At 38.6% G+C, this 13,047-nt stretch overlaps 2 protein-coding genes across 2 annotated transcripts; both read left to right on the forward strand.

The window, feature by feature from the left end:
* The first annotated feature begins 3,015 nt into the window (after positions 1–3,015).
* On the forward strand, positions 3,016–6,293 carry LOC122760206 (protein yippee-like 5). Its single transcript, XM_044015296.1, has 3 exons — positions 3,016–3,195; positions 4,124–4,279; positions 5,266–6,293. The coding sequence occupies exons 2-3, from the start codon at positions 4,139–4,141 to the stop codon at positions 5,485–5,487; spliced, it is 363 nt and encodes a 120-aa protein (XP_043871231.1). The 5' UTR covers positions 3,016–3,195; positions 4,124–4,138; the 3' UTR covers positions 5,488–6,293.
* Positions 6,294–6,819: 526 nt separating this feature from the next.
* On the forward strand, positions 6,820–12,116 carry LOC122760208 (CMP-sialic acid transporter-like). The gene is made up of 8 exons (XM_044015298.1): positions 6,820–7,073; positions 7,866–8,046; positions 9,153–9,312; positions 9,593–9,745; positions 9,872–9,938; positions 10,489–10,665; positions 10,778–10,912; positions 11,302–12,116. Exons 1-8 carry the CDS (start codon positions 7,064–7,066, stop codon positions 11,436–11,438), a joined length of 1,020 nt encoding a protein of 339 aa, XP_043871233.1. The 5' UTR covers positions 6,820–7,063; the 3' UTR covers positions 11,439–12,116.
* Positions 12,117–13,047: the final 931 nt, after the last annotated feature.

Consider the following 13,047-nt stretch of genomic DNA (forward strand, 5'->3'; position numbering starts at 1 on the left):
TGGTGACAGAGGTGAGGGTCTTCTCTTAACAAAGGCGAACCACAGTCATGCACATACACGCACGATTAAAAATGAAAAGACTCTACCTCGACTAAGACGACAAGACAAAAAAAAAATTGTATTGCACTTATGACTAGCACTTCATAGTTTGTTCTACTTGAAGCTCTTACTTACTTCTAGCTCTTATTTGTACCCAAATGTTTAAATGCACTTTTGTAAGTCGCTTTGGATAAAAGCGTCTGCTAAATGACATGTAATGTAATGTAAAAAGACTGAGGATTAATCAGTAGTTAAACGATCACGATCTCTCCTTTGTTTCCTTATTGCGCTGAGCAGATCCCGTGTGCTGCCTTGAACACCGTTACACGCACACAAAGAGTGCACTCCAGCCATGATTACAGTAATCCTCCTGATATGAGGCCATGCTGCATTTATAGTCCGTTATCTTCCCTCAAGGACATTAACTCTGCATGAACCTCCTCCTGAGGAACCACTTTTATCTCTCTCTCTCATACACACTAATCTTTGAACAGACTTTGACGATGAGATGAACATTTTGTCCTGTGATTGTACTGTTCAGGATGTGCAACGGCAGCCCGGCAATCTGTCTCATGATTTGGGCAAAAAACAATTAACTGAGACCTGAGACTCGGCACCAGGCAAGGATTTCAACAGCCTTATAGCCTTTTCACACCTGACCACCGGGCAAAAAATGTGAAGTTATGTTCATTATACTTCAGTTAGTTTACTGTATGAATTATTGTTTTCCAGAATGAGCATTTTAGATTCATATCAGATGCCAGAGGCCATTTTGGACCACCTGATTTTTACAGTGGCCCACAATGGACAAACTAAATATCTTTTGAATTTTGATGCTAACTAAAGGTTACATATTTGTGGCACTTTTCCACTCTACATTTGTAGCACAGCTTGGTTTGACTCTACTCTTTTATACACAACACAAACACACCAACTAGTGACGAGCAAATCAGTTGTTTTGAGTATAACTGAATCATTAGAATCAGTTCATTAAAAAGATTAGTTCAGTACTTCCTGCATGACCGGAGCACAGACTCCGTCTCACACAGTCACTGAACTGAAATATGGCTGAACGGGTTGTGGTTTGGCTTGCGATTGTCAGTTTTCAGCAGTGCTGTCACGAAATACACCAAGACTCGACTGTTAAATATTGAGATTTTAGACATTTACGTGCAAAATGTTGGAGATTAACGCATGTTTTCAGGGATTTTTAAGTCTTTTTAACTTTAATCTACAATTCGGCATTGTTCAGTTTGATTCTTCATGACTCTTCCAGTGATGACACTATAACCAATCAGTCAAGCCGAGTTGAGTCGTGCTAGAACTGTATAATGGAAAAACATCGAAAATGTTGCTAAATATTACACACCGAATCTTTAAGGTAAACTACTGCTGTTTTTAATGGCAATGACCACTCGCACCTTTGTTTGTCAGTTAATATCATCATTTCATCAATATCCCATCTTCATAAATATAAATACAACAGTTAAATTCTATATCAATAAGCACTTCACTTCACCTTTACTACAGTAATCCATCAACCTGGCAGGTGAGGACGCCAATTAAAGAGCATGAATATTGCACTGCTGATCCTTGAACTGGTCACAACAAAACAATACAATAAAAATTGATTATGTCTACAATAAGACATAAGATCAGTTGATTAGGTATTTTTGTGTTACTGAGCAATTGTTCAAGCATACCTAATAAAGTGGTCGGTAAATGTGGGCTATTCCTGCTCTCTGTTGTTTGTTTTAAAGTCAACATTTTTTTAATTAATATCAATATCACTTCATATCATATCACATATAGAAATGTGGCGACTGAATTTGTAGAGAAGAAGCTCAACATTGTGAGTCAGTGGTAACAAGATAAAAGGAGTTTTGACAAAAAAAAGCCAGTGTCAGTCCTTCGTTTCTCTTTTTACTTTACTGACTCAAGGGAAGTTGGAAGATTTCCCACCACCTGGAGCATTAATCGTCCACCAGATGGACGTCACTGATCTCTACTTTTCTGGAAGCTCAGAGCTCACAAACATGATTCAGCACCAGATGCACTCAGTCAATACTGACTCTGTCACTGAGCTGCTTCCTTTTTTTTTTAGTAAATGTCTTGATGAATTTACCATCACATTTGTCCTTTTTTTGGTTTGGATATCAGCTATATATTCGCTCAGGTAAAACACGTTGTCTTGATCTTGATGTTTAATCTGTTCTTTAAATAATTAGACCGATTAAATGTATATTAAGATCTAGAGAATTTACATTAAGTAGGGTGGATATTGGTGCAGTTTTAAAGTTGAACCTGAGAATTACCTTTTTGATTGCTTGTTTTTTTGTTTTGTTTTGTTTTTAATTGATCACAACTGTTATGATGAGTCATTAGTTTTTAAACCATGATTAACACTAAAAATATATTATCATCATCATAATGAGAAGATAAGTTTGCCTTACTTATCCTTCCTTGATCTGGACACACAGGTGGGTCATGGAAAATTAGCAGAATTCTATAAATTAAACAAAATTTATCAAATAACACGTACAAAAATTGAGTGAAAATGTCAGTTTTACCTATTCAGCAATAATATTAGGCGATCCAGAATAGAAAAATAATCAGAAATGTTATTTTATATTTATTTTAAATAAACATTTTGGGAAACACTGAAACTTCACTATGTTGAGTAGAGTGGAGAGTGCACTGCTGCCACCTGTGGTCAGTAATCGGACCTGCATCGAGCTGCCGGACACACATTGACAAACCTGAGACCCTTGAAATTCAAGATAAAAGCATAGATATTTTAAGCTTAGATATGACACTTGATTTTCTTAATAGAAATAAACTATTGACGATAAGCACCGTTTGAATAATTTTTCGTGCCATGATAAATTATAAAAATTATGCGAAACAACATTGTTGTGACTGCCTGTCGCGAGTGTAGCTTTATTTTGAAAGTCCTAAGCGGAACACATCGCACTCACTCTTTTGCTGTGTAGCTGGTCACACATCTGCGAGTTTGACAGCAATAACACACGAAACATCGGAGGACAAAAAAACGTGCTCTAGTTCTGAGAATTGGGACGAAACTGCCAATAAAAAGAGGTCGAATTGAATCACCCGAGTTTCTACAGACGTTTTTGCTCCTCCAGCCAAAACAAGGTGAGAAAAATGGAGCTGACGGAACCGTTATTTGCTCTATTATCGATGACGTTAGCCGTTAACAAGCCACATAGCTAATTGGTAATGTTTATTTTATATTTACTCCATGAAAGCTGACGGCTTGTTCATGACAAAAAGCTCAACTAGAGTCGTTTTTTCCACGTATTTCTGTCCCTATTGATGTACCAGCCCCTATGATGTCTTCAAGTGAGTCATACATATTCTTAAATTTGGGTGTTTAAGATGTTCTTTGTGACGTTTAAGTGCAAACTGGGCTTTTGCAGGTGCAACTAAAGATTATTGACAATATCTGTAAACACATTCAATAAATAACAATAGAGCTAGTGACTGGCTGACTGACTGTTGTAGTTCTAATGAGTCATGATTGGGTGCAGAGCCAGAAATGACTGAATAATTGTTTAGTTTTGACAGCTGTTGTCAAGCCTTTCAGAATTTGGGTTTTATGATGTCAATGATTAGATTGTAATCCATTCTACTTTTTCATCATTCAGTGCAGGTAGTTGGAAAAATATTCACTTAAATACAGTATTAATTTAAACATTTCTTTACACATGACATGGAAATGTTGCATTATTATGTGCTGTCACTGCGTCAAAGTTACAATATTATTAGATTTTACTGAGATTTTTATGTTCCTTTATTATAAACCTCATGCAAAACCAATTGAGATTCAAATCATGTAAATATTTATACATATAGATGTGTATATATTTATAGGAGATAAATAGGAGATAGGAAACAAATACTGCTGCACATCACTGCTTTGCAGTATTGCCCAACATTGTTACATCCAACTGGATTTAGAGATATTAAGTAGATTACTGTTACACAATAATAAAACTATATGACATGGTTCTTTACTTCCAAAGTCACATGATCTAACTGCTGCTTCCTTTATTTTTTTTAGGTTTAGAACCGAACAATGGGGCGCATCTTCTTGGATCATATTGGAGGAACTCGCCTCTTCTCTTGCGCCAACTGTGACACCATCCTAACCAACCGAGCTGAGCTCATCTCCACACGCTTCACTGGAGCAACTGGCCGAGCTTTCCTGTTCAACAAGGTACCAACCCACTAATAGCTCCCTAGCACATTTGTAGGTTATTCTGCATAATGATTAGTTATTCATTGCCAAATTGGTATATGTATTTAGATTTTTTTAGAATATAAATTCAAATAATAGTAAAATCCTGGATTTTTGTGCTCAGCAGAACAAATTGCTTTATTAAGTTCTTTTGAACCTATCAAGATTCAACCTTTACCAGTATAACCATATTAAATTATCATCAAATACCTTTGAAGATGACGGATTGGGTACTGTATGAGTTTTCCAACTCCAGAAGATGGTAGTAATCCATCATTATGGATTCAAGCTGCCATGAAACCCCAAAGAAGACGACGATGACGACGGAGATTCATCGGAACTCAAAACTAGGAGTGACGTCACCTACGAGATGACTGTTCCAGAGAAAAGTTGGAAAAAGGAACATAAATTAAAAACACCCGATACATTTTCTGTGCACACAAACAACAATAGCAACACATCCTCTGATAAAAATTAAACAGTACTATGTGTAAGGAGGGTTGCAGCAAGAAGACCTGGGTTCGAGCCCCGGTACCTCCCCGTGTGTGCGTGGGTTTCTCCAGGTGTTTCTCCAGGTTCTCCGGCTTCCTCCTACAGTCCAAAAACATGCAATATTAGTTAAATTGGACACCCTAAATTGACCATAGGTGTGAGTAAAAGGCGGTAGATGATGGATAGATGTGTAAGGAGAAGTGCTATTAATAGGAAAGTAGCAGTGTAGTGCTTGTACAAAATAAAATTTGTCAAAAAATTCTGACTATAAATGGAATGCACTAGTAAAAGAAGAAATATCTTTGGAATATTGTTGAAATTTTTGTCAAATGTATTAATTTTGCAACCCCATCTGCTCCATATCTATCAAAACATTTTCTGTAAGATGCTGGACTTTGCTTGGGCTTCCCATAAACCACAGATGGAAGATGTGGAACATGACAGTAACAGATACCTGATTGTTTACCCTCCAGGTTGTGAATCTGCAGCACAGCGAGGTCCAGGACAGAGTCATGCTGACAGGGAGACACATGGTGCGCGACGTCAGCTGCAAGAACTGCAACAGCAAACTGGGCTGGATGTACGAGTTTGCCACCGAGGAAAGTCAGCGCTACAAGGAGGGCCGCGTCATCCTGGAGAGGGCACTCGTGAGGGAGAGTGAAGGCTTCGAGCGCGTTCCTTCCGACAACTCCTGAGCTTGCACTACAGCATACGTTCTTCAGCTTTCCCTCCTGCAGCATGGAGGTGCAAAGACAGTCGTGTGCCATTTACGAGTAGAGCCACAGCTAAATAAAATAACAGACTCTATGTGGAATGTTAAAACAAGACATGGTGAAGATTTTCCCATAACCAGTAAAATACCGCTGGTTCTCTACCCATGTAAAACCGCCCACAATTTTAATGTGAGCCCAACGCTGTGGTGTTTTTTTTGTTTTTTTATGTGTTGGGTGGGATTTTGGTTACTGTCAGGATGAGAGGCTTTTTTGTTCTCGTGCCACACAAGTTCAGACAGTTTGTTTTGCAGGGATATAGCTAATAACAGCACACACTGAATGTACTGATGCTGAGGAGAAGTCATTCATTTGTTTAGAGAGTCCCCCAAGAAATTCCATTTCTGTCAACTGCTCAATATAATATGGTTGAAACTCTGTTTTTCATATGCAGTAAGTAAGTCAGTATTTTATTTATTAGCTTTACCACAATATAGGAACATGATCAATGTAAAACAAAATAAAAGAAATGAAACATTTAATTCTCTCACCATAATGTATCCATTGTATATCTATTCTCTATTTCCACCTCATGAAAATATGATCATATTTTAGAGGGATGCTGGAAAAAAGACAACTTATTCCACTCTCTGGATTTAATGATCATATTTCCATGTTCTGTTCAATTGTATGACTAATAACACACCTGGTGACCTGTTGTTAAATTATTTGACTGGACTCTGAAAAACATGTTTGTAAAATCAATAAATCCAAACAGTATTGGTGAAGTATTTATTTGTCCATTTTTATCATCTAATGCTGCAATATATATTTATATTTATATTTATAAAAATACATTTTTGCATTGGTTTGAAGCCCTTGGTCACATCACATGTCCTGTCTTTCTAGTGTCACATGCTGGTATAAGTCAAATGGTCTAACATGGCATTTTAAAATTATAAATACAAGTCACATGCATCCAACAAAAATGTGTATTTTGCTGAGCATAATAACAATGTGTCATTGAGTCTGTCATTACTGGGTCACATGGCAATCCGGTGAAAATCCATACTGTGTATACCTACAATATACAGGGATATCCTTTTCATGCATTTTCAAAACAGCACTGAATATCATTTCCTCTAAGGACATCCTTTGGGACACTGTCATGTAGGGACAGTAGGGAACTTCAACGGCCAGGCATGGGCAAAAACACATCTAAATGTAGTCAGTCATCATCTACACGCTATTTGAGCGTGATGAAAACCAGCGTACCTTTCATATCTTCGACTCGCATGGCATTGTGGGAGATTGAGGCGGTCCTGTCGCCTGGCTGACAGACATCTAAGCTAACTCCACCGCCGAACACGCTACGGTTGGCTGTGGCCCAGCTGTTATTACCGTTTGCGCTGCGTTGTTAGCATGTACCGTGGTGGGGAGCATGTCTCACCCCCGTGTCAACTCAACTAATTATGCGCGTATAGCTTTCGATGACATGTAGCAACGTCAGTAGAGGATAACCGACTTCCTCCCCACTCGGACGGACACAATCAGAGCAACAATGGCCGTCGGTGAGTTTTACCTGTGACTAAGAGCTAGCATGAGAGGTAACTGTTCGAGATCAGTCATACAGCAGGAGAAATTAAGTCATCCAATGGATTCGCGTCAGTGCGTCTTAATACTTGTGTATGTGGAATAATGGCGCATCGCGATAAAACTCATAGTAGGGTGAAGGAGATGACTTTCTTTTAGGACTGAACAATACATCTTGATTACAAAGGGTGTGTGTGCTATTTCCAACACACAGTTTTCCTTATTATTTCTTTGCACTAAATGAAAAGAGTTGATATTTTGAGTTGGGTGTCTTAAGTTAAGTCTCTAAATGTGTTTCTATTTCATATACGTGGAGAGAAAATGCTATTAAGTTTGCCAACATCACTCATTCACTCAATCCTCTTCTGTGCCAAGTGGCGCTTGAGGCATCAAGAAGTCCCTCCACCCGGTCTGCCACCACTCTCGGCGCTTTTTGCCTACATACAGTCCTGGTAATTTATGTTTAAGTGCCACTATCAAGGGGGAACCTGCATTTTGTCAGTCATTTCAGGACTTTCTGATTTACAGTGATCAATATGTAAGGAAACATGGTTCTTTTCTGGTGACATGGTTCAATGTACAAAAACATACATGAGTGACATTAAAGGTCTAGTGTGTAAGTAAGATTTTTCATTGGCATAAATAATGAAATAATCATACTTAACATATTTAAGTGTACATGCCCTAATTTTATGAATTGCTGTTTTTCCATTTATTTGGCGTAGCCAGTGGCAGTTTTTCTAATTGAAATCACTGTTGTGTCTCTTCAGAAAACGTGAGTATGGTGTTCAAGCTGTACTGCCTGTCTGTGATGACTCTGGTGGCAGCTACGTATACAGTAGCACTGCGGTACACAAGGACCATTTCATCAGGAGATCTCTACTTCTCCACAACTGCAGTGTGCATCACTGAGGTCATCAAGTTAATACTGAGTCTGGGGATGCTGGCAAAGTAAGTGGTTGTCAGTCACAGCTTATCTGAATTTAAGGAAATGTTCAGGTAGTAGGGCTGTCGCTTTTTATTCAAGATTATTTTGAACGTGCGATGTAAAGTGTACGCTAGCACTTTTCCATTATACAGTTCTAGTACTACTCAGCTGTTGATGTCACATTTTAGTGTAGGCTCAGCTCACCTGGAACCTTGCCAGAGCAAGTACCAGGTACTATCCCTAATGGAAAAGCAAAAAAACAAGTAGAGATGAGTCGAGTTGAACCAATGTTTGAAATGTATCTCATAAGTGTCTAGTTAAGTAGATTCCAGCAGAGGGAACTCATTAGGTTTCACACCATGTGACGGTGTCAGTCGAACAAATTACAGGTCATTATAAATTCTGTGGAGTTGTTGTGGAAGACAGTTGCTTCAGTGGATTTTGGGAGCAGTTGCTGTAATGATTAGCCTGTCTGTTCTTGTCCTGCACTTTAGAACAAATAAAACAACTTAGGTCAGAGGCCCTGAGCTGGTTCAAACATTGCAAACACATCAAACATGGTTGTCAGTAGTATGTTCATAAACCTATAACACCCTGTGGTTGACATCAGCCATAACAATCTAATCTCCCATTTTGAAGCCTAGTGTTAAGTGTTTGGTCCGGAAACCCTGTTGATGTTTAAGTTCACAGGCGTCACCTGCAACCAAATAAACAGTACCAGCTGTTAATCACACTGGTGACTATGTTGTGCTTTGTCCATTGTTCTTTGAAACTCATTGTCTGCCAGCTGTTTTCAGTGCAGAACTGCCAAGCGTTCTACAGAATTTTGATGACGCAACAAAATCATGTGTCCTATGACTATATAAACACCGAAACTACCAAAGGAAAGAGTAGACTCTCTTCGTTCATCAGACGTCATTGGCAGTATAGTGGGCAATGTTTTAATAACAGAGTGTAAATCAAATAGGAAGTAGACTTGCATTGAAACTCAGATCCTCTCTAATTGAAGGAAACTCACAGACGGCACTTCACAAATATTCTAGGAGAGGAATTAATGTCATGTAAAGTGTGTAAAAACTATAAACACTTCCTCAGCTTCATGAGTCTGTTCTCATGTCTTTCCTTCCAGAGAAACAGGAAGCCCCAGCAGACTGAAGAACGCCATAGTGGAGCATTTGTTTTTAAGCCCGAAAGAGCTGCTAAAGCTGAGTGTGCCCTCAGTCGTGTACGCAATTCAGAACAACATGGCCTTTGTTGCCTTGAGTAACCTTGATGCGGCAGTTTATCAGGTATGGATTTTACTACTGCTTTTTTTTCCTATTCTGTCATATGTAATCGGAGTGCAACAAGAGAGTTTGTGCTACAGGGAGACTCTTGGAACTGCATGTGATTTTAATGCCTGCTGTAAATGTCTCCGACAGACGTCTTGCACTAAATGAGATGACGTGATGACGCATAATGCGACGGAATTCTTTCATCATTAATTAAACTGCTGATTTTCATGATTTCCTGTCTTGAGCTGTGGCAGTGTGAAGCAGAGTGTTTACTTGCCCGTGTTTTCCGCTTTAGGTGACCTATCAGCTGAAGATCCCCTGCACGGCCTTGTGTACAGTCCTCATGTTGAATCGTTCTCTAAGCCGAGTGCAGTGGGTCACCATTTTCATACTGTGCTCTGGCGTCACACTGGTTCAGTGGAAGCCTGTAGAAGCTACTAAAGTCCAGGTAGGGAGAGTAATGTCAAATTCCTAATGACTCTGTGAAACACCATCTGTGATTTGGATTTTTACTGCATCTGTATTTCGTTGGACTACAGGTTTTGGCTCATGTGACTCATTTTTTTTTCCACAGATTGATCAGAATCCTTTTATTGGCTTCATTGCCATTGCTGTTGCTGTCATTTGCTCTGGATTTGCAGGTAAAGATTAAGGCCTCAATTATCCTTAAATGACAAATAATCTGTAAATACAGCGTCTAAAGGTCTTAAAATAGCACAGACACAATAAACTAGATTACTAACTCTACTTTAGAGCTTTGGAACATTGGCATCATTTAGCATCTTTATTATGAGAGCGCACACAGAATATAAAAAGCTTAGGGACAGGAATGTAGAGCGTAAAAAACAGAATCTGAAGGGTTAGCAAAATAATGTGTGTAATTACGACTGTCTAAGTTGTGACTGAGCACAGAAATACGGGTCGCTCTGATGTCTTGCTCTGCTCGTTTCATGTTAGCTGGCATCTTAAGCTGTTTTAATCTTGCTTTAATGTATATTTTTTGAAACCAGAAGACATGTAATGGATTAAGGCTCAACAAGACAATTGCTCCATGTATGGAATGGATGGCACTGTATTGGAATTAGGGTCATGATGTTAGTGGCTATCATGGAGATGTAGGATCTGTCATGTTTAAATTTAATTTTAATCCACACCTAATGTAGTAATGTTCTTATGTATGGTCTGTTTTAGGCGTATACTTTGAGAAGGTGTTGAAGAGCTCGGACACGTCTCTGTGGGTGAGGAACATACAGATGTACCTGTCTGGAATCATTGTCACACTGATTGGTGTTTACATGAATGATGGGGACAAAATCCTGGAGAAAGGCTTCTTTTTTGGTTATACACCCTGGGTGTGCTTTGTAATCTGTAAGTACAGTAGAAGCTGAATGTTTTTGGTTTTGTTTTTAACTAAGATTTACCTTTAAAACTGTTGTTTATTCAGAGAACATAAGTCATTGTCGTCACTTTGTGCCAACAGTCCTGGCCAGTGTGGGCGGTCTGTACACATCAGTGGTGGTGAAGTACACGGACAACATCATGAAGGGCTTCTCTGCCGCGGCAGCCATTGTCCTCTCAACTGTGGCGTCAGTCATCTTGTTTGGACTACAGATAAGTAAGTTTAGTTTACACCACCACGTTGCCGGAATATTGGCAATGGAGAATGTTGCCGTCCACCTGATCATAAAATGTGGGTTGTCTTGTGTCGGGCTACTTTGAAGGATTATTTTCGTAATGGATGATTCTGTCCTTTATTTTCTCGATTAATCGATTAGTTAGGCTAATAAAGAGGCAAAAGTTGCACCTGGTGATGGTTTCTGCTGCTGTAGCTCATCTACTTTCAACAAGTTTCAACAACATTTTTTGTTCAGTGATGCACTTAACCTTGTTATAATGAGCAGTTATTTGAGTTATTGTTGTCTTCCTATCATTTTGCATGGGCATAGATGGACGCACAAGGAAAACTTTGAAATTAACTAACATCATTTTTTCTCCCCCCTTCAGCCATCACATTTTCCTCTGGTGCCCTGCTCGTGTGTGTTTCCATCTACCTATATGGACTTCCAAAGCAGGACACGTCCAAATTTAAGACACCACAAGATATAGAATCCAAACAAACTGATGAACGTGTGAGTCACTGACCTGCAGCAGAGACGCTTTGCTGGCTGGTGGACCAGGTTGCTTTAGGGTCACATTTCTGGAGAAACAAACAAAAGGAGCTCCTGCACTTAAGATATCAGAGAGCCAGTCCACCTTTTTTATTTTTTTATTTCAAATGAACGAACACAGCAATTGTGCAGAATTGCTCTTCTAATCCAGCCCACTTCCACCCGCATAGATTGAATTTGGATCTTGTCCAGGAATCTTAATGTTTTTATTGATGGTTTTGGATAATCTTTTATTTAACACACTTTTTTTTCTTTTCTTTTTTTTTAAAATGTCCCTCAATTAAGCAAGTCCTGTCTCATTATCGGAGCCACATGTTGTGATGGGAATTTGTTACTTTTACTTCAAAGTATTTTAAAAAGGTGGATAAGTACACAACTCCTTCTCAGGAGTGTTTTCTTCTGTTACAAGGTGGTTACAAAGTTTTATTTTACTGTTTTTAGGCTCATGCCGCACAGTGCTTTTAATAAATGTGTCCAAATCACAGAATGATGAGATACTTGGAAACGATGAAGACTGCATATGTTATGTTATCGAAGTGTCTTTTGTATCAGACCTGTGTTGACTTCTGCTCTGGAGATTACTTTGAATTTTTTTTAATTAAATTGAAATGAGTTCATGTTGAAATAAAAGATTTGTGAATTTCTGTCCAACACATTGATATTTTTTTAAGAGACAGAAGGCGGTGGATTTCTCCGCACAGGAGCAAAGCCACGTCTAGTAAATGAAGACCGGTGTCTCTTTTCCAAAGCCACATACATTAGGGCAACGTGAATGTAGGTTCTCTCAACCTGCAGCACAACGAGGTCCATAACTTAAGTGGACATTTCTTGTTGCTGTGAAAAGGGGATGCTCAATCAATATACAGTGTTTTTTCATTATTGTCATGCTAGTTTAATGGTTTAGACTAGAAGTACACACTTTTACACTGTTTAGCATTACAGATAATATGGATTTTGTTTCGAATCAAAGTGGATTGGCTAAAATGAATGTTGTCCAATAATCACAACAGTCAAGACCATGTTTTTAGCTTTGTCTTGGACACTTATATATTATATATTGGACTTAAGGACTTAACTTAATTTTGTATTGTTTCAACAGTTACTGCATTCTCTATTTTATAGTTAACTGGTTCTTTCCTACAAGGCCTTTTTAAAATGTTGAAAAGCTACATGCTGCACATACTCGGTTCAATTTCATTATTTTATTTTTTATTTAAAAATGTCAGGCTGTTATTTACAGTTATTTGGTTACCTGTACCAGTGAATTGACATGATAATTGCGTTACAAACTTTCACAGAGCTTCACATTTTCTCCACCGGGGTTATGCCAAGGATCATCATCCCGCTGGCCAGGACTGAGCAGGAAGCGCCAAACAATCTTAACCTCGCCTGTTGACATTGAACAAATATCATAAAAGAAACAAAACACGACATTAAAAATGTGAGTGACAGGACGATCTCTGGACCATTATAGTGTCACAACAAGTGTCTGGCTCAAACCTGGAGTGGAACCCTAATAAATGTTAGTGGTAAAATCCTGTTTGTCTTACTATTTCATATAGATAAAGATCTGCTGTGAAAA

Source organism: Solea senegalensis, unplaced genomic scaffold (genome assembly GCF_019176455.1).
Source record: "Solea senegalensis isolate Sse05_10M unplaced genomic scaffold, IFAPA_SoseM_1 scf7180000013210, whole genome shotgun sequence".
NCBI lineage: Eukaryota > Metazoa > Chordata > Actinopteri > Pleuronectiformes > Soleidae > Solea > Solea senegalensis.

Bases quoted from the DNA above. Each gene is read 5' to 3' on its own strand.
- LOC122760206 (XM_044015296.1), top strand. From the start codon at position 4,139: ATGGGGCGCATCTTCTTGGATCATATTGGAGGAACTCGCCTCTTCTCT. The intron at 4,280-5,265 runs GTACCAACCCAC...TTTACCCTCCAG, and splicing joins GAGCTTTCCTGTTCAACAAG to GTTGTGAATCTGCAGCACAG.
- LOC122760208 (XM_044015298.1), top strand. The intron at 8,047-9,152 runs GTAAGTGGTTGT...CTTTCCTTCCAG, and splicing joins AGTCTGGGGATGCTGGCAAA to AGAAACAGGAAGCCCCAGCA. The intron at 9,313-9,592 runs GTATGGATTTTA...TTTCCGCTTTAG, and splicing joins TTGATGCGGCAGTTTATCAG to GTGACCTATCAGCTGAAGAT.